The sequence below is a fragment of the Eupeodes corollae genome, chromosome 3, assembly GCF_945859685.1.
Source record: "Eupeodes corollae chromosome 3, idEupCoro1.1, whole genome shotgun sequence".
Classification (NCBI taxonomy): Eukaryota; Metazoa; Arthropoda; class Insecta; order Diptera; family Syrphidae; genus Eupeodes; species Eupeodes corollae.
Genome location: NC_079149.1, coordinates 46,599,523 through 46,621,517, shown reverse-complemented (window position 1 = coordinate 46,621,517; position 21,995 = coordinate 46,599,523). Strand labels below are relative to the sequence as shown.

Genomic DNA, 21,995 nt, shown 5'->3' with positions numbered 1-21,995 from the left:
CGTTAGTAATGTGAAATATCGAAACTGTATACGTCAAAAAACATCTTAAAATATCGCTAAGGAGAACAAAATTACATTGTATTTTGAATAAGGACATGAATCTCAAGGCTTTTAAAGTTCAGTTAAAATAAGAAATCCAATCGGTCCATTTATCAACAACGTCGTATCTTTTCTGATAAGGTCCTTTAAATCCACATCAAAATGATTCGGATTTTCATCGAAAATCATCTTCAGATTTAAAATTACTCACAAATTATTGGGTCAATTTTAAAACAATAGTCCATAAAAAATATACACTTGGAATTATATAAGTGCAACCGTCTCATTTCGTTGCTTGCACCATATTGATTTTAATTGTACTGAAAATAGTTCTTCTCGTTCTTTAATTTACCGTTACCTTACTCAATGAACTTCACTATAAGAAAAACAACATCACACAATTATTGGGTCAAGTATTCATTCGTGTATTTGACAGCATCAAGTGAGGATAACAAATTGAGAGGAAAAAAAAAAAATTGTACAGTTGTTCAGGTCCGTTATATTAGTCGATTCAATTGATTTCTTTGCATTTTCTAACACGCATTTTCTGCAGTATTGGGCGAAAAGGGAAAAATACTTTTTTCGACAAGAGTCAACTTATTATTATATATCATGATGCCAAAGAGAAGACGCAAAGAGAAATCGCTGATTTGTTGAAAATTCCAGAGAGCACTGTTGGAAATATCATCCGGAGGTCAAAAATTAAAATAGAATAGATTTTAAGCCCCATCCTGGAGAATCTTAAATGAACATAACCAAAGCTGGATTCTGCAAGACCTCAGGAGAAACCCCCATATTAGCGCCCCAAAAATAGCTACTGAAGTGGATAATTATTGCGGAAAAACTGGTGATCCAGAAACCATACGCCGCGATCTTAGAGAAAATGGTAAAGTGGCTAGAAAAAAACATTCATAAATGAATACATTAGAAAAAAAAACATTAAAAACAAGCCATTGGATTTCTTGAAAACAGTCATAATTGCCGATGAGAGCAATTACAATGTATTCGGATCGGACGGCCGAGTTAAAGTATGGCGCAAGGTTAATACCGACCGTAAAACATATGCCGCATGCTGGGATTTGTAATTTGGTATTTAATGAGGGGATAATGGATCGAATGGTGTATATAGACCTTCTAAAGCAAGATTTACGCTGAAAAAATGGATATTCCAAGAACTTTTCAGTTCTATCAAGATAATGACCCAAAACATAAATCCCGCGTCGTACACGAACGGTTGCTATATAATTGTCCTAAAGTCATCCAAATACCACCTCAGAACCCCGACTTAAACCCCATAGAAAATGTATGGGAAATTGATCGTGGAGCCAGGAAGCATTTGACCTTTGTGAGTAACTGTATGGCACATTTTCACTTTAAAGACTGTCTTTATTAGCAAAATTATGGAATTTTCGGTTTGGAAAATCCAAGAATGTTCTTTGAAATTTACTGGACTTGGCTTATTAAAACATGACGCTTGTGCAATGGATTCAGTTATAACCGTTTTACACTTTTTTCTATGAAACCATGTAAAATATTTTTAAGCTTTCAAAGTCATGCTATAGATGCGAATTGGTTTTGCAAAACTTCATGAAAAAGATTTGTCCAATAAAAAAAGCAAAAAAAAACACCCTCGGCATGAGTTTGTTTATATATCTTCCTTTTGGTATCCGCGTTGTAAGTTATGAACCGAAAAAATGTCACGAAATCCGAATGTGTTAACTTTTTTACCAACATTTTTAAGCATACAATTTGCCAAAATGTTTGTCTGAACCATTTTTACATACACTCAACCTTTATAGATTATAGATTAAGAGGACAAACAAAGTTCAACTTTCAACACTTTTTTTTTAAATTAAATTTTAAGTAAACAAATTAAGTTTATTAAAAAAATAATTTTCTTTGAAATGGCGAAGCTTTAAGTTGTCCTATTTTCCACAAAAAAAGGATAGGATCTCATCAGCATATTCAAAAACAAGAATGAACGTCAGAAATGGAATAGAGTACTCAAAAATGAATAAATAAATATTCAATATCCATTGATTCCCTTTTCCTGCAACAAAACATTAACTTTGTTTTAAGTATTTCATTTGGAGCTAGTGATACCGTAATTGGCTCCTCACTTATGCACCCAGACCCATTAACAAAATAGACATGGAAATAATCACGAAAAAGGGTTTTTTGCAAATTTCGGAGAACTGTAAAAGACGAGGCATTAGATTTTATGAAACTTTTTCCATAATGTTTAGAACATAAGAAAAGTAACAATTTTTTAGTTTATTTCCCATTAATTTCATTCCGAGATGAAACTCTTATTTAAATGGACATGATGCTGCAAACTCAGCAATTTGCACTTAAAAATGAAAACCTCTTATAAGAAAATCCTATATTTTGATACTGACAGTCTGTCAAGTAAGAGCGTGGTCGTGTTAATTTATGAAAAAAATTATTTTATAGAACTTTTATATTTATTTATACATTGTATACATTACAATGATGTAATTTGGTCAATAATGTGTCCAGTCACCCCCGGCGTCGATTATTGCCTGGCATCTCCGCAGCATTCTTTCTACTAATTTGACGGCTTATTCTAGTAATTTCGTAAGACAACTGCTTTAAAGTGTAGGTGCGTCTTCTACGAAGCTTTTGTTTAATATATGCCCACTCATTTTCGATAGGGTTTGTATCGGGCGACTGCGACGGCCAATCCAATGTTACGATGCCATATTGAATCTTCCACTGAGTAAAGAGTTTGCTGCGGTGTTTATGATCGTTGTCCTCCTGCAGAATCCAATCTTCATTTTTTGTGATGAACCACCGTTTGGCAGATAGCAGTAAAGCTTTTTGTATCATATTCTCAGCATTTAGGTTGTCAGTAAAGAGGTACAAAGTGCCGAATCCCTTGCACCTTTTTTCCATGTTTTACAGTCCACTGAAAAATCCTATTGGTGGAAATTGACGAGGTTCACGTGAGGACAGAACATTCAACATTAAAAATAACATTTTCAATATCTCTATTAATATTCTCATGCGCGCAAGCGAGTCTCTTTGTCACATGTTTTTCAGTCAACAGAGGCTTCTTTATTGTGTTGCGCCATTTCAGACCAATGACAAGTGAACCTATGTTGACAATTTATCAAGGACAAAGCTTCCCTCTATCGGCTCGCGAAGGAATAAGAGCGAAATCTTTTATTAAATGTCGGTAAAGTCGACCACGATCTTACTTGACAGACTGTAAATCATGAAAAAGGTCTCTTTAAATGCAATTTGGAGTGAATAAGTGTGAATTAAAAAAATACACAAAATTGATGATTTTCAATTTTTTAAAAATTTCAGAGTTCATAGTCTGATTTACAATCAAATGTGACAAAGCACTTGCTTTTGCAAATGGGACAATTCTACGGGAAAAGTTACATCCAATCATAGAATCTATAAGTTTATTCTTCCGAAGCATGGAAACCATTGATTTGTTTTCTGTTTTAGATATAAGATCATGAGATGTTAAAAGAAAGAGGCATGCACAATACTTAAATTTAGATGATCTAAAAGAAAGGAAAGACCTAGGCAAAATCGGACTTTTCTTTTTTCGTCTACATTTCTAGAGTTAAATTTAATGCTCAGAAACCTAAGGTCTTCTATTACATATTTTCCACTATATGTACGAGTATATTCAAAATAATTATACTTAAAACTAAAATAGATTTAACAAAAATTTAATACACATTATTTTATAATAAGCTCAAGATTCTTTCAATAGGTAAATGTTTTTAGGAGATCAGTTTCAAAACTTTAAATAAGAAACATGATTTATGTAAAAAAGGAAGTCAATTTTATTGCAATGCACACAAAATGTGATTTACAAACAATGCCAGACAGACAAACAAACAAAAACCAACAGTGTTTAAAAAATATACTATGTGATTTTGTTTAAAACAAAATATAATTATTTTCAATAGAAAAAAAAAAACAAATTGTCTATTTATGTATATATAATATTCGGTAGGTAGGAAATGTTTTAGTTGTGTTAAAATATTATTTAAAAATCAAATTAATATAATTAAAAAAAACAAAGAATTGCTACCTCTTTTCTTATGTAGGATAACAACACCATCATTGTTGACAGTACTGGTCATATCAATTATACTTTGTGTTAAGTATAAATGTTAGATTCTTAGATTTGAGATTTTAATTTGCGGACAGTATTAAACAAGAAAATAATAAATCTAAACTTAAACAAATAATCAACAAAAATAAGAGAAAAATAGGGAAAGAAAATAAAGAATACAATTAAAGAACAAAAAAAATAAACGTTGAAATAAAATCAATTAACACACTTAATTTTTAAAGGACTACTTAGGAGATTGTTAGCTCCACGATAAATCATAACCTTTCCAATTGAGATTCGGGGCGAGATAGACTCGTCTTTTGTTATAGTAAAATGAAACTATACCATGGTATGCGGTACGTGGCACTCCACTCTGTTTATACCAAAAAAATAGATTAGTCAAAAAATAATTGGGAGTCTTAATTTTACTTACCTTAAAATCATCCATGAGACCCAACAATTTTGTTGTTCTCTTATATTGCTCTTTGGTACTATATTGTATTCGAACTGGCCCATCAAGGCTTATTAAATTTCTACGCAATTCCTCATAAGTAACCATTGGACAATTGTAAACATTTTTAATAAATGTTTTGTCATAGTTGTCCTTAAATATACAATTTTATACAAAAGTTAGTAACAATGAAAACAGTAAAAGAAATATGAATATATACCTTTTGTAGGTAGGTTAAATTCATTTTAGTAAATTCGACAAAATCTTCACTTAGTTTTATATGCTTCAAGTATTTATCAAAAAATAGTCCACTAAAGTTTAGAATACATGAAAATAGATTGAGAATGACATAAATTCGTGGGTAAAAAAATAGAGAACTTACTTTGATACACCAACTTTGCCAAAAGTTCTTGTTCGAGAAATTTCTGGTCGAATGCAGACTCGATTTTTCCTTTGCTCTGGATGTCGGATCCAATCGTCCCAAAATCTATGAAAAAAAAAACATAGAATATAATTCTTAGTAATCTTCATTTTTGATAAGTTCATGTCACTTCTTAATCTCAAATAAGAGCAAACCGCTTTACTTTTTACTATGCATACAAAATTTTGAGCTAATGGGAGGTTGATTGAGACATAAATGGGCTATTTCCAAAATTGATTAAATATTAAAGAGACCGATTGTTTGGAGATATACAAAATTTTCTTTGCTTTCAAAAAAATTTCATTGAGAAAGAACTCAATCAAATAAATTTTCAGCCTTTGCCTTCATAAGTACTGACAAAAGAGGAATGGACATTTTGGTTTACCTGACATATGAAATATATATATCGGTGGAAAGCTAAGGCCCTAGTATATAATTTTGTATGGCATCAAAAATTGGAACAGAGCAATAATAAACTGCAAGAGTTTACCATTAAAATGATGCCAAAATAAATTCAATTTAAAACCAATAATTCATAATAGTAAATAAAATCATAGTTGACGAAAAACTTCCTAAACAGTATTCAAGTTCCACTTTTCTTTATTCGATTTAGCGAATTTAATGAATGCGTATAATTATTCTACAAGTGTCCTCAATTGAGATATATAGGGTGGGGCGTGGTTACTTCCTTATCTGAAACTCTCACAACTGAGCGGTAGAGCTTTGTTTTGTTTTGGCTTGTTCGAAAGCACGTTATCTAAGGTTTTCGTTATGACTAATTTCGTGTCAACAAGGCAGTGGTTTTTTACTTTTCTTTTTCAGCCGTTCGATCATCGCAATTCAGCGTGCTTTCAGAAGCCATTTCAATATCGGAACTGCAGGTCGTGTTCCTGATCGGAAATCGATTTGTTTGGAGGTATACACGTTCAGGGATATCGGTAGCGTGTAGAAGAAACATAATGGACCTCAGGACGACAGAAAACATGGAAAGGTTAAGGGCGGCGATTTTGAAATCCCCTAAACGATCCGCACACAAAAATTCTGCTGCTTTCGGTATTTCTAGTCGCATAGTGGGACGAATTCTTGATGAGGAACTTAATTTTCACCCATACAAATTGGCAGTGGTGCAACAACTTAATCCACACGATTATGTTGAATGTGAAGCCTTCCTCGAAAAATTGCCCCAGGACGCCCTCGTTTTTTTTAGTGACGAGGCACATTTCGATATTTTAGTATGTGTGGAAAGACAAAACATGCGATATTGGAGCCCCACTAACCCGAGAGAACTTCATAAGCAGCCTCTGCATATAGAACGTGTGACTATATGTCAGCATGATTGTGGTTTTTTTTCTGTCCAAACTTGAAGAAATTAATATAGGGGTAGTGTGGTTTCAACAGTATGGCGCCACAGCTCACACGGCAAGAAGATCAATGAACACTTGCGTGAACACTTTCCCAAACGGCTCATCTATCTTAGAGGCGATCTTCATTGACCAGATTAAGCCCCATGGAATTTTTTCTTGTGGAGCTACCTTAAATCGTTGGTATACACTGATCTCAAATATTTGTGAGAATGAAAACCACTCTTAATTTAAATCAACCTTTTGAACAAGCCGGTTTTAGATCAGGTTTTTCAACAATAGATCATCTACAAACCGTTAATCAAATAATAGAAAAATGCAAAGAGTATAACATCACAATATACTTTGCTTCATCGATTTTGCAAAAGCGTTTGACACAGTAGAGCAGAGATTTATTTGGAAGGCGCTTCTCAATCAAGGTGTAGACGAAAAAATAGTTCGAATCCTAAAGAAAATGTATGACAGGAGCACATCCCTCTTAAAATTAATTCCATTTAACGTAGTCAAAACTTATCACTTAAATGGGGTATTTAAAAAACTTTTGTAGACAGCGAGAGAGACCATGCTTGCGCTGACGAGGACTCAGGAAATTTGGGGTACGAAATTGGATCAACGGTGGCGTCTACAGTTCCAGTAAGGTTGAAATACTTAGTGAACACCTTTTAGGGCTTCTTCGACTTACTCGGAGCCCAGGCCTGTAAGGAGCGGTTTATCCGGCTCCCCTTCTTTGGAGTTATACTAAGGATCTGGCCCTCCAGGTTTGGGGTTGTGTCGTTGGGTTTACTTCCTGGCCACGTAAAAAATACCTTTATTTGTGAAGCACTAGCAAGCCTCGGATACGGACGGATTCACTGTTGACAACCCACGCAAACGAAATAAGGACAACGAACTTTGGATCTGTACCTGGAATGTTAGGTCCCTTAACAGATAACGTGCAGCCGAACAATAAGCGGAAGCCCTAAACTGCTGCAAGGCAGATATTACAGCCATCCAAGAAGTGCGATGGGATGGACCGGGGAAACGCAAACTAAAAGACTGCGATATCTACTACGGCGACTGCTACCGATAACAAAGACAACGTCTATTTGGGTGTGGATTTGTTGTTGGAACTAGACTCAGACAAAAAGTCTTGAGTTTCAACAGTGTCAAGGCTAAATTCGCCAACATAAGCCTAATATGCGCGCAAGCCCCAACAGAGGAGAAAGATGAAGACACCAAAGACATATTCTTCGAGCTCTTGGACAAGACTTATGAGCAGTGCCCTGGCTATGACATTAAAAAGAGATTTTAATGCCAAGCTAGAAAGAGAAGACATCTTTGGTGGCACAATCGGGAGATACAGCCTGCACGAAACTTCCTCCGACAACGGATTCAGGCTGGTCGATTTTGCTGCGGGCGAGACGTTCTAGTAGCTAGCATGCAGTTCACACATCTCAATATCCACAAGATACATGGAAATCTCTTGATCAATCAACTGTCAACCAGATTGACCACATTGCGATCGATGCACGACACTTCTCCAGTCCGAACACTCCGAGCGGCCAACATTGACTCGGACCACTACCTCGTTGTAGCCAAGGTAAGGCTACGGATATCCCGGTCCAAGCCAAAACAAGGAAGGACTGTGAGAAAATTCGACGTTAGACGGCTACAATCGCAAGAAAAGGCGTCCTATTTTACCTGCATTAAGCATTGAAAACCAGTGGCAACATTGCCTTGCAGCCATCAGAGATCCCGTCTCTGAAGTGCTAGGTTTCACACGGCCACAACAGCGAAACCCCTGGTTCGACGAAGAATGCCGCAGCTGCTCGCGAGCTCTACGAACAGAAGAGGAGAGATAAACACCGGGTTCTTATATGAAAAAAAGAGAGCATGGGAAGCGCGCGATCGAGGAGATAGAGGGATGTCACAACAGGAATGAGGTTCGTAAATTTTACCAAAAGGTATACAAAACTTCTTAAGGGTACAAGCCACGAACCGAAGCCTGTAAGGATGATCAGGGGAACATCGTAAAAGAACAGCAGTCTAAGTTGAGAATATGGAAAGACCACTTCTCTAAATTATATAACGGCGACGAACCGAATTCCGCTGAAGGGAGATAGAACCACTCAACCTAGGCGACGCAGATCAACAATTCCGCCTACCCGACCTTGACTAAGTGAAGATAGCTATATCTAAACTGAAGTCAAACAAAGCTGCCGAACTATTTGAAGCAGCAGGTGATGATTTGGTAGGGAGCATGCACCAACACATCTGCAAAATATGGTCGGAAGAAAACATGTCCGATGAGTGGTATCTCACCATGGTGTGCCCGCTACATAAGAAAGGAGACCCTATAAATTGCGCCAACTACAGAGGCATCAGTCTCCTTAACATTGCATATAAGATCCTCTCTGCCGTATTATGTGAACGTCTGAAGCCGTTCGTCAATAACCTGATTGGTCCTTATCAGTGTGGCTTCAGACCAGGAAAGTCCACTATCGACCAAATATTCACACTACGGCAGATTTTGGAAAAAATCCAGGAGCTTCAAATCGATACCCACCGTCTCTTTATCGATTTTAAAGCCCCATATGACAGCATCTATAGGGAAGAGCTCTACCGAGCAATATCTAGTTTTCGCATCTCTGTCAAACTTATCCATTTGTGCAGAATGACGATGGAGAATGCACGCTGCTCTATCAAGGTCGGAAAAGATCTCACCGATGCCTTTGATGTCAAAAAAGGTTTTAGACAAGGCATTGTCAAGCGACTTCTTCAATATCGTTCTGGAAAGAATTGTGCAAAACTCAAACGTCAACACTATAGGCACAATTTTCCAAAGGTGTATCCAATTACTCAGATACGCAGATGACATTGACATAATTGGAAGATCAAAGTGTGATGTCAGTGGAGCGTTTTTGAGCATTAAGACGGAAGCGAAGAAGATGGGTTTAGTGGTCAATGAGGGCAAGACAAAGTATATGCTGTCATCACAGGACATCAGGACATAAAAAAAACATTGAACAACGACGTCTTGGACAGAACGTCACTATGGACAACTATAACTTCGAGGTAGTTAAGAACTTTGTCTACCTAGGCATCGCTATAAACATAGACAACGACACCAACGCTGAAATGAAACGAAGAATAACTCTTGCAAATCACTGCTTCTTTGGAGTTAGAAGGCAATTGAGTAGTAATGTCATCTTTTGAGCATCTATAAGACACTAATCATTCGGTTCTCATTTATGGCGCTGAGTCCTAAACCCTTTCAAAGAAAGATGACAGCGTCTTAGGAGGCTTCGAGAGAAAAATTCTGGTGATTTTTGGTCCCGAAGCATAGATGGAGAATGAAGGAAAGATATAACAGAATTAAAGTCAACGGCTTAGATAGCTAGGTCATGTAAAGCAAATGGACAACAACGCTCCAGCCCGGAAGGTCTTCGATTTCAATCCCGAGGGATGGCGCACTGGAGGAAGACCGCGACTCAGATGGGTGGAGACCTCAACCAACTTGGCGTTCGAAACTGGATACAGCTAGCTAGGGACCGAGCTGGCTGGAGACGCATGTTGGTTGAGGCCCAGGTCCGACCCGGACTGTAGCGCTGCCTTAAGTAAGTAAGTAAGACTTCTCAGGTGTAAACACTAGATTGACAATGTTTGGGTTTGTTTTACAAAAATCTGTAAGCGCAAAATCAACTTCTCACACTCCTACAGAGTTTGTACAAACAATCCACTTCAAACCTAACTTACGATTTTGGCCATTTAACTGATAGTTCACTCCAAAGTTCCTTCGTCAACATCCATCCCAGACCGGGAAAGAAGTCCGTTCGATATAGTAAATCCGGCTTTTCCGTGTCAATCAAGCCAACTTTGCCATTGTCATTCCACGCCGATATACACCTAAAATAATTTGCTATTTGGTAAATGGCCTTGAATATGAATCAAACCAACTCACCATAAACTGGGATCATTTTTGAGAAGCATATAAGTACCAAAAAAGTACTCATAAAAGTCTGGTGAAACATTGAGGTCATCTTCAACGATTATCACATAATCGTAACCTTTTTGAAAAGTCGTATTCAGTGCCCAGCCATAGTGCCGGGCGATTTTGTAATAGCCTTTGAATTTCTTCTCCTTAGGTGGGACATAGATATCACTCTGGTCGGGCTGCTCGATGAGTGTCAGTTGGTCTTGATAGGAGAGTATGACTTTCTTTGTCATCTCATCGCCACAGTCCTAAAATCAAGAGAGAATGTTTTTAGATTCCGCTTTGTTGGATTTACAAACGTTAACTCACCTGAGAGACAATGATTGGAAATTGTTCGACATTTGGCCGAAAATGTATCAGGTTGTCGAGGCAATTACTTATCGACACCCGATTGCATGCGAAGACCAGCACTGGAATGATGGGCTTCCCATCAGCAGTCCTAACTGCCACGGTCGATGGACCCTTCTCTGCCGATGACTCCAGTGGAATCTCTTTGACCCCAACAATCCCGATTGGACTGTTTCCAGCCGAGTCTTCGAGCTGCGGCGCAACTATTGGGGCATTCTGGCCGATTTCACTTTCGGCATCTAATTTGCTCCTCAGAATCCCGACTAGATTTTGGAAGAGCTTGTCGCTGGCTTCGTATTGTTCTTTTGCGCCTCTTTCGAGGAGATCGATCTTCTTGCTCAACGTTAGTCGATTGAAGGAGAATTCTGGATTTTGGCGGAGGAGGAAGTAGTAGGTAATGAAAGTCCACGTTGTGATCACACCCGCAACGGCGAGGACCTTTCGAGATCGCATTTTGTTTGGAAATTTATTTAGGTTTTTGGAGATTCGTATAGTTCGTTTTTGTTATATGTTTTTTGTTATTTTAGTCTTGTCGTGGTTTTTGTAAATTTGGAATTTTATTGGTTCCAGAGAGAGTCTCATAGATAGAGCATCGAGCTACCGTATAAATAATTGAATAAATGCCATAATTTTTGTAGAGGAGTATTTTAGAGGGTGGAATTTTCTCGAGGAGGAAAACTGCAAAGTTCCAAGAAGGGAGACTACTTCCGCGCGCTGCTTGGTGGAAGATGTGTTATTTATTTCTCTTTAGTATTTTGTTGGTTTTTGTTTTCTAATTTTCTTCTACACGCCAACCGAGAGTTGGCGATGAAAATTGTCCATGATATCGAAGTCGTAGCTGCTGTTACCGGTTCCTATTTATGTTGTTTGCTTATCACACATTCGTCTTGAGATTAGTTCGTTTTTTATGTTTAATTAGTGAGATTTTTGTTGGTGGAATTGATAAGAAGAAGCAACAAAAATACAGAAATACCACGTATAGTTTTCGTTTAAAAATTACTGCGAAAATTTATAAATGAGAGAAGTGTCAGAAATTAGTTTAAGCAGATGACATTTAAATGTCAAAGTTAAGCAAAAAGAAAATACAGGGAGGTACAAGGGCACAATAGGTTAGGAAGTGTTCGGAAAATGTGGGTTGAGTTTACAGTAGCGACGATTTTAAAGTGAACAATTTAAATCTTTTATTTGATCAGAGAAAAGAACCACTACCTACTATATAAATTATGAAAATAAATGCTGTTATATTAATGGTATTCATGTACAATAATGGAAAACCAGATAATTATATCTCATCAGAAATAAACTCACAATTAAGATTTTAGTAGAATAGCTACATTTCTGATAAATTTAAACAGGAAAGTGATATGTCAAACCTGATGAACTAAAAACACTTGTTTTTTGTGTTGAATTTGACATTTTAAACCTTAGATCAGGATTTATATGTATCTTAATCTGCATATCCATAATGCAGAAACGTATAGGAATGCAGATGTATGTCAAAACCCAAAAAAAGGAAAGAATGCACCAGTGGTAAATCTTTTTTGTTTCCTATAAAATAATATCTTTGAATATAAAACCTATAGTACTATCATCGTGAGTTTTGACGGGGCGGCACTACCATCGCGACCTTATGGTTAGGTCGGAGGCAAGAAACAAAGCTCCATAATATTATAGATTTTATATACAAAGGTACTTTAACTTTTTAACAAAACGGTGCACAGTGCGTCGATCAATGGAAAAAAATCAAAAAATTAGTCTAACTAAACAAGATTATAATACACGCAAAAGTCATGGTAAAGTCACTAATAAGTAAACTGTAACTTTTTTGTAAGATAATATTTTCCCCCCTCGCTGCCTGCCCACCCCAAACATGAGCTTAGCTGATTATTCAAATTGAGAACGTTTTCACTGGTTCTTAAAGCCTTGGCCTGCAGAGTAAAATAATTATCTAAATAAACCGGTTTTCAGTCAGATCTTATCCACTAAGGTAAGTACAACTTATTTGTTTTTTTTTTACTGTTACTTTTCGATAGATTTTTTACAGTTTTACTAAGTCTAACATGCCCCTCTTTCACGAGCTACTATTCAACCTTCAGTAGTGATTTTAAAACGAGTGTTGCTGGTTGTCGTGAATTTTTTTTTTGTAAGTGAAGCTAACAGTGTGGGCTTTCCGACGGTGTAAAAATTATCTGCGCCAACTTGTGGCTTTTTTTTAAACGCCATTTACTCCCCTGTTTATTTAAAGGATGTTTACCAATAGGGAGCTTTTTCAGCAATGGTCAACCCATTCTTCAAACAGATTTTCATGCTGTTCAAGAGTTTATTAAAAAAATCGTAACTGAGGATGCAAGAAATGAAGCCAATTTAAGAAGACATGTTTTTTTTGTTCAAACATAAAAAAAAGGTGGCAAAAGTGCAGTAGGAAGCTTGATCGTTTTCTAGAATGGAACAGGGACTGGCTCAATCTGGTGCACTCTTTTCCGAGCATTTCTCACATGAAATTTTATAACCAAAATCTAAAAAATAAACGTGGAAGGCCGATAAAACCCTTTGACGAGTGATACAAAAAAAACTAAGAAGCAGAGAGTGGAAGAGTTGGTGAAGATAAGATCTTTTGATAAACTAAGGTTTGCATCAACACAAGCAGCCACAAATTCATCGTCTTCAAGGCTCATAGTGGAAGAAAATAAGGTTTTTTCATCCGAAGAAGCTTTGACACTGTACATTGACCTGGATTTAAATGAACGAAGCTACCAAGTTTTGAGAAACGCTGTAAACACTCTACACAAAGATTGTTTTCCAAGCATCTACGCTCTACGCCGAATAAAACAAGGTATGTTGCCAAAATCAATTGTGAATGAAACATCTGGTGAGGTGGATTTTGAAGATGTTATGGCTATAACCGTTGAAAGCATATCAAAATCTTTTATTATCAGAAAAGACGCAACAGCCAGATTGGTCTGCAAGTGGGGCTTTGACGGAAGTGGTACCCACAGTGTCTATAAAATTAGATTTGACAATGCAGACAATTCGGACGAATATTTATTCTTTGTCGCATTTGCTCCCTTAAAATTATTTGACATCGATTCGGGAGAATCTCTTTGGATAAATGATCGACCTGGATCTATTTTATATTGTAGGCCCCTTAAGTTTTTGCTTCGTAAAGAGTGTCCTAAACTGGTGAAAGAAGAGGAGGCTAACATGCAAGCTAAAATAAACCAACTTGGTGAAACTACTGTGTGTGTAGCTGGGCATGGCTTCAGAGTTTCATTCGAATTTCACTTAACCATGGTTGATGGAAGTGTGTGTAATGTGTTGTCGGAAACCAACTCTTCTTCAAAATGCTGCATCTGTGGTGCATTACCCAGCGAAATGAACACAGTCAAGTGTTACGAGAAAAGTCCTAAGGAAGACAACTATCGGTTTGGCTTATCCACTCTTCATCTTTCGATAAGAACATTTGAATGTATGTTACACATTGCATATAGATTAAATTTAAAAAAATGGCGAGTTCAAGGAGAAGAAAATAAAACCGTGTTCAAAGAGGAAAACAAACGAATCCAGTCAGAATTTAAGGCAAAAATTGGTTTAAATGTGGACCGTCCTAGGCAAGGTTTTGGTTCATCTAATGATGGCAATACTGCCAGAACTTTTTTTTTCTGACCCTAAACAAAGTTCTGAAATAACAAAAATAAATCATACATTGATTGAAAGATTTTTAATAATCTTACGTGTTATTTCATCGGGTGCTGAAATCGACCTTGAAAAATTCGATTTGTTACTCTGTGAAACTAAGAACCTTTACTTAGAATTGTATAGTTGGTATTACATGCCCTGTACACTACACAAGCTTTTCTTTCATGGGATTGAAATTATGAAAAGTTTTCAAATACCAATTGGACAAATGTCTGAGGAAGCACTGGGGGGTTACACAAGACTTTTCGTCGCACTAGGCTCTGTCATGCAAGAAAGTCCTCGAGGTCGAACAACATACAAGATTTTATAAATTATATGTTGTTAATATCTGATCCCCTCGTTTCATTACAAAGAAAAATCGTGCGCAAACAAAGACATTTTGATGCAAATGTAAAAAACTTCCTTATTTTTAGTGTAGAAAAAGTGGAACAAATTGTAAAATATTTAACATAGTAACAAAATAAAGCAAATAAAGAAGACATATAAAGTTTATGATACCTTTGTAATATTATGGCAACAATTACGAGGAAGAAGATGCTATAATGAAGATGAACATGTTCATCTGCACTATAATCTTGAATTCTGAATTTATCTCAACTATTTTTTTAGGACGCAAATGTCAGAAATACATTTTATAAAAACTAAGGTGTAGAAATGTTTATTTTTTGTTACTGACATGAACACATGTACGCTACAATACTTAATGATGAATGACAATGCAAAATTTGTACAGACCTAAACTTTAGTTCTAAGTACAAAGATGGATTAATAATTTTGAATACGGCATAAATACCCTGTTTGTGAGCTCGACTTGAACAAGAATTTGATTTTCAACTCAGAGTTTCAAACAACTGAGATTTGTACAGGGCTTTAAAATAAGATATTTCATTCTAATATTGAAAAGCAAGTACTTTTTAAATGAATTCGGTACATATGTAATTCATTGAATGTATGTCATTACAAATTATAAACGATATCAACCCAATGGTCGCCAGGCAAAAATTGCTGCACAATAACTTTTTCATAACATCTTTCATTTCGAACATTCTAGGAATAACTTTTTAAGGAGTTGATGTAACTTATCTTTTAAATTACCACAATGAAAACAAAAATTCTGAAGGTGTTAAATCAAAAGATTTTTTTGGTTGTAAGCCTTGTAGCACCGCCTTTAGCCTTCTATGTGTTTTTTAATATCGTCCAATTCCGGTCATACAAATATAATTGTCAAAGCTCGGTAGGTGCAAACCATTAACTGTAACAGCTGAATCAGTCACATTTTTGAATATGTTTCTAATGTGAAAATGGACATGACTAAAGACGATTTTTTAAGCCTATCAAGGACCCAATCATTTAAGATACGGAGTTGGTGGTGATCGACCGGCTTAAGTAAACTAAACTTAAGAGGGATATGCCATGTTGTTTATAGTATTACCTACACAAATTATGGAAATAATGGGAATGGTTGTCGCCCCTATTGCCGACGAATATCCGGTTCAGAGATATGGCAACCGCTGTCACGTGGCGTCCTTAAAAGAGGGACTAATAGGTTGAAAACAAGCATTAGCCGCTTATCAGACATTTTACGAGGAAGAAAAGGGCCTATTTACGATCTTTTTGATTCGTTGTAAATTGTCAGTTTGGAATTAAAAAAACCGACACCGTTTTTTAATTTTGATGTTTTGCATGTCATATCAGCAGTTGGGAAAATTTTAACACTTTTCGAATTTAAAGAAAATATACCTTATTATGACCATAAATTTAAAAACATTTCATTATTCTTATAAAACTGAAAATCGCCTAGTTTTGCATGCGTGTCACTGGTATAGCTTTTTAAAGCATCTTGCACATGAGCTAAGAACTACGAACTGCGAACTGTGGATGTTCGCATATTTTCACCATTCTTTCACATGAGCTTTATCGCAGACAGCGACGAATTGAATTACCCTCTTCTCCATATTTTCCTCAACCATGATCTTTCACACAAAAACAAAACAATAGTGGTATAATGTTGAGGTTATGTTGCTCGCGAACAATTTATTCGTTGCAGTGTGGATAGTATGTGGAACGCGAATAGAGTTTGACAGTTCATAGAAACCACACTGCAATTCGCTACTACTAAACTGTTTTTACAAAATGTTCCTGTTTAAAGAACAAAATGCAAATTTTACTATCCTAACAATAGTGTCAATTGGTTTCCTATAATTTAAATGTGTTTTTGTTTGAAACTGCCTTTTTGAAATGTGTTGAATCCCGTTTGTTTCCTTTCGTTCATTCGTTGTTTGCTCTCATGTGCAAGGCCCTTAAAAGTCTTAAGATCTACGACTTATGCAAAATACTCAATACTATTTCCAAAGAGCAACAAGGATCCAACACAATGGGCAATGGCGTAGCTTCTACTCGTCAAATGTCAAAAATTAAAGCATTAAAAGTGACAACTGCCTAAAATTGCGAAAATCTTTATACATACAACCTATAGTAGTCGCATTGAGAGGAACAAAACCAATGACATCTGGGCAGTGACTTATTCTGTGCCAATGTTCTAACTTTCATGTGTAGATCCACTGAAATTGGTAGATCCAAATAGATAAAGTTGAATTAAATATTGAAAAGGATATCAAATGGACAATTATAGTTTCCATATCTTAATTTTTACACTTACTATAATTTATAATTTGCTTTGAAGATCTTGCGACGTTGAGTGTATTGTCTTTTTTAAACAAATTATTTAAAAAAAAAAAAACATAACCGATTCGCCTTTTTTATTATTATTATTTTTTTATTTGCATTTTCTTATTAACTTACAAGTTAAACTTAGAAGACTAGTAGTTCTTATAATGTTAACGTTATCATTAATGATTTTATTAATCTTAAGCATAATTTTAGACAATTTTAATAGAGAAATAAGAGGAATTTCCATTTTTTTCTCTAAATTTTATATAATTCAGAAAAAAGAAAGAAAAAGAGTTAAGTACAGAAAACCGATCGTGTTTTCTTTTCATAGATTTAAAAAATGTTCTGCCATAATGCGCTCGCACTCTTGCACATTAAACAATCTAAAGCAATATTATTATTTTTCTTTTATGGTTACCGTTATATGTATATCGATAGTTAATTTACAATATTATTATTATTATAATTATTTACCTTCGTTTGTGAATTATTAATTAAAGCATTATTTAAAATTAGACAAAAATAAAAATATTATATAAATGGCAGTCGAAAGTAAATTTATAATTCATATTTTGTTTTTACACCACAATTACACGCCCTAAATATCTTTCGGATTGTTTTTGTTTTTTGAAGAACTCATATATTTACATCAGTTTAGATAAGATAAGGAATATCGATATGAGGATCATTGAATTCGCCGTTTTCATCAAACTATCACTGCCACTCTTCACTGCTTGGCTGAGTTCTTTTTCATCGACAACAAAAGCTGGAATTGCTTGCACTTGTTCCATGCTCTTGATGGGTTCCATGAAGCTACCGCGACTGTTACGGGCTAGTCTTTGGTTGGCTAGTTTAAGTTCCCGTAACTTCTCTTCCAATTGTAGGATTTCATCTGGAATTTTTAATTTGATTGTAAAGCTTGCTATAAAGTATTTTTTAATAGATATTCTTACATTTGTCAACGCCTTCAGCATCATTGACTTTGATGAATGTCGCCAGAGCAATTTCGTAGATTTTATTTGGATCAGTTTGAGAGCGGCTGATCTCACGCCTTCTTCGGCCAAATCCAATTTGCCCGTTACTGCATGGAGTTCCCGAACATTTGTCCAAGCAAACATTGACGGTGGCACGGAATTGGACATAGGTTGATTCGGGGAATTTAAAAGCTCGGAACTTTGCACTCAAAAAATCACCATCGACAGTGTTAAAATTGTCAAAAAGATAGGGATCCACTGAGCAACTGTCATGAGAAATCAGAAAAAAATATAATTTTATAGCAGGTTTTAAATTATAGTGTTGTACAATTTTTGACAGAACTTACCCATTGAAAATGATTGTTTCTTCTTGATTTTTTGTGTCAGTTACTTGCATGTACGTTACTCCAAGACCATAAACTGGAGCTGAGGATTTATCGAGATAGATCTCCATTGTTAAGGGTGTACCGGGGCTGACATTAAGTTCTCCGGTCACAATTTCTCCACCTTGACGGACTCCAACACTTAAATGGGGCTCTGGGGCTTTGGTTGTAAGTGATGTTGTGATTTCGATGTCTCTAAAAAATTTCAAAAACAAAAATCGTATTAAGAATACTTTCCTAAGTCTATTTTATTAACAATTAGTCAAGTTCTATAAAGGACCAGTTATAACTTTCATAAGTTGTCATCACTGAAAGCAATCATTCAAATTGTTTGGAAATGGTGGTTAAAGTGGTCCTTAAAAATGTATGTATAGCATTGTCAAAAAATTAAATCAAGTATTTGAGGTTAGAGTTGATAAAATTCAGCTTCGATGTGGAAAATGACAAGAATAAGAATGAATTGTATACAAATGCCAAGTCTGTTAAATTTTTGTTGGAGATGATATGAACGAGCCTTAAAAAAATTGACGTATAATTCCTACTTGGCTGTTTAAAGGACTGCAAAGGAATGGGAATTTCATTGATCTAAGAGGCCAAATTATAGGAAAAAGTAAGATAGTAAAACAACGACAAAATAATTCGCCTAAGATTTGATCAAAAGTCACTCCTGAAAACCTCTTGTATTTTTTTTTTTTTTTTTTTTGTTACAGATAAAGCAAGGACAGGTTTCGGACCAGTTTATTTATCGCACAATTATTTTGGTTGCGGAAAATATTGGGCCTTTTGCTCTTCTAGCGCAGAAAACAGTCCTGAACAGATTACGAGCAAATCGAGCATACTCTGAACATATCCCAAGCACAAAGTGTCAAAGTGTGTCCTAAGCACTCTAAATTATTTTAAAAACGCAGCAGAACACTTAGCTGTCACTGTTTATCATTTGTCAATTTATTTGTCATTTTTCTGTACAGAAACAAAGGATGAGATTAAGAACTTGAATTAAAACTTAACAAAAACTAATTATTATAATTGTAGAAAGTGAGGATGAAGATTCTGATGCTTGTTTTTAAAACACAGCAGAACACTTAGCTGTCACTGATTGACATTTGTCAATTTATTTGTCATTCGCATGCTCTTTTATTACTTCTTAACAAACGTGAAAATACAGAATTATGGGATCAAATTGTGAACATTTTTTCCTCTACTCTTTTATTCCATTTTACTCGTTAAATGTATCCTTCATTATTAAACATTCTAAAACATAGTTTCCGGTTATAAAAAAATATTAATAAAATTTTTGAGTAGCTCATTCTACAACCATCAAGGATTTTATTAGCGATCATAAATATTGGCTTTAGAACTTGATAAATATGTTTATGAATTTCAGTACCTTAAAAGTGTTCGATTATTGCTTTAAGAAGTATTCCAGAATCAGTTTCTATAAGATAAAGCCATAAACTATTTATGCTTCTGTTAATACTTGACAAGAAGAAGCTATAAAATCTGTTGATTGGGCAATATGTAAATGTTCTAAATTGATTCACAGGTGCACCTATAGTTAAATCTTGGGGTTCCAGAGTCCACTAGCTCAACACTAATCTAAGTCTTGTTTTGTTAATTAACACAAAAATTAATGTTCTTTCAAGTCAACAAAGTAACAAAAATACCAAATACCAATTATGCATTTTTCCCAAACAAATTGTATTTCCCTTCTTCAACCAAAAATAAACAAAATTCAAAATGGGAAAAACTGGAAAATATTATCTGATGGACTATAATACACCAAGAACAAAAAGAAAACGAAGAAAACTTGCTGCAGTGATGCAGTGCAAAACTTACTCAGGTTCTTGAAAACCAGCTGGTAACACGTCTCGCCGAACGATTCCATGATGTTGCTGATTAGTTTCATTCATCATAACATTATAAACCGGCCCAGTTGTGATGCACTTCACACTAACGATCTCCTTGCTTTTCGCATCTTCGATGATGATTTTGTGGTAATAGACTTTTTTACCCTTAAATATAAAAATAAAACAAAAACAAAATATAAACATATAGAAAATTAGTTGAAACATAAAACAAGATTCTTCAGATGGTTAAATAAAGAAGTTCGATTATATAGCGAATGTGAGAGAAAGAGATGCAATGATGATGGGTTATTTTCTTATTCTAATGATAAAACTGGCTTAAACTAAATTGAGGAGAAACCCCATCATCATCATCATCATCCAGCTCCAGCTCCAGCATGCATCTGGCGAGGCATTCGGCTAGTCCCTAGCGCATACCAGGTCCACTTACCGTTAATTTGTTAAGCATCCTCGTAACTCCGCACTCATAGAAGTCCTTCAGCGAAAGTCGGAACTCAGCAAGACTGCCATTAATACTTGGTTGACATCTAACATCGGGATATCCCTTGAGGCCTTCCAAATAGATTTGTGGTTTGGTTTTATTGTCATCTATGCTATCTGGGATGCCAATTTCCACACGCATTAAATCTTCAGTGCAGTGGACCTTGTGTGAACCTATAAAGAGAAGAAATAGAAATACACGCACTGGTTAGACCGGATTTTAATGTAATAAATATATGAAATGTATACGAATAGGTCGTATGGACTTCCTCAAGGTTTTAAATCATGTTTAAAAATATGTTAACTACGAAGTACAAATACAGAACTTTTGTGTGCTAAAAAAGGATGTATCATTTTCTAACTGTGAAAAAATGCTGTGTAGATGTCAACTGGTCGCTGGAACAAGGTGTTTGTTGTTTACGCGTTCGATTTCCGCAAAACAGTTTCCTAAATATGTACATATTCAATTTTGTTTGTCTGTATGTTTTTTTTAAAGCATGGAGTCACTCATTTGGTGGCTTTAAGTTGGTAGCACTTTCATTTGAGACTTGTCAAACTCAGCTGTCATTTGAAGTGTCATAATAATAGTTAAATGTTTAACATTTTAACATTGATAATGAATAGCTTAGCTTATATAAATTTACTTTGATGGTTATGATTACCACAATTGACCCACTAAGCAAGTAATCGGTACAATTTTGGAGTAATTTTAAGAGAATGAAGACGTTACGGACTTTGTTAGGCTTGTGAATCATCGTTTCAAACACGCAGTCAAATATTATCTATTGCTGATCCAAATGTTTTGCAAATAATCCCCAGAGTTTCGATGCATTAAGAAACAACCGATATACCGAAATGTGCAAAAAAGTGGTTAAAAAATGCCTCAAAAGAAAAGCTGTGAATGTTCCTTAAGCTGTCATTTTAGTGCTAGTGTTCTTTTGACATTAGCAGTGTTTTTTGGTGTTCCATATATAGTACAGTGAATTTCGCTTGCAAAATAAGCCCACTTAACCCATTTTCATTAACAAAACTAAATAATATCAACAGTAACAGATTGATTTTTTCCCCAATGGAAAACTCATGATTCCAAATGCACAACTACTCAACGAACACAGCCATCGAGATACAAATTAAATATCGATCGTACCAACATTTGAGAACGAAATCACATAAGATCCATTCGAGACTCGTATAAATGTCAAAAACCCATCCGTAGTAAGATTCTACTTCAA

General features: G+C 35.4%; 2 protein-coding genes across 2 annotated transcripts in view; both read right to left on the bottom strand.

Annotated features, from left to right (window-relative positions):
- Positions 1-364: 364 nt before the first annotated feature.
- LOC129950906 (alpha-1,3-mannosyl-glycoprotein 2-beta-N-acetylglucosaminyltransferase) lies at positions 365-11,734 on the bottom strand. The gene is made up of 7 exons (XM_056062845.1): positions 10,657-11,734; positions 10,315-10,595; positions 10,110-10,259; positions 4,975-5,079; positions 4,813-4,903; positions 4,575-4,745; positions 365-4,514 (listed from the first exon to the last, which is right to left on the bottom strand). Exons 1-7 carry the CDS (start codon positions 11,146-11,148, stop codon positions 4,401-4,403), a joined length of 1,404 nt encoding a protein of 467 aa, XP_055918820.1. The 5' UTR covers positions 11,149-11,734; the 3' UTR covers positions 365-4,400.
- A 5,406-nt stretch (positions 11,735-17,140) lies between these two features.
- Positions 17,141-21,995, bottom strand: part of LOC129952172 (uncharacterized) — an 80,437-nt gene continuing 75,582 nt past the window's right edge. Inside the window, exons 2-6 of the mRNA XM_056064629.1 lie at positions 20,714-20,937; positions 20,255-20,430; positions 18,383-18,613; positions 18,015-18,301; positions 17,141-17,953 (exon numbers count right to left, since the gene is read on the bottom strand). Of these exons, the coding sequence (XP_055920604.1) occupies positions 17,706-17,953; positions 18,015-18,301; positions 18,383-18,613; positions 20,255-20,430; positions 20,714-20,937 (1,166 nt within the window). The 3' untranslated portion in view covers positions 17,141-17,705. The remainder of the gene's footprint in view (positions 17,954-18,014; positions 18,302-18,382; positions 18,614-20,254; positions 20,431-20,713; positions 20,938-21,995) is intronic.

Bases quoted from the DNA above. Each gene is read 5' to 3' on its own strand.
- LOC129950906 (XM_056062845.1), bottom strand. From the start codon at position 11,148: ATGCGATCTCGAAAGGTCCTCGCCGTTGCGGGTGTGATCACAACGTGG. The intron at 10,596-10,656 runs GTGAGTTAACGT...TCTTGATTTTAG, and splicing joins TTCCAATCATTGTCTCTCAG to GACTGTGGCGATGAGATGAC. The intron at 4,515-4,574 runs GTAAGTAAAATT...TGGTATAAACAG, and splicing joins GTCTCATGGATGATTTTAAG to AGTGGAGTGCCACGTACCGC.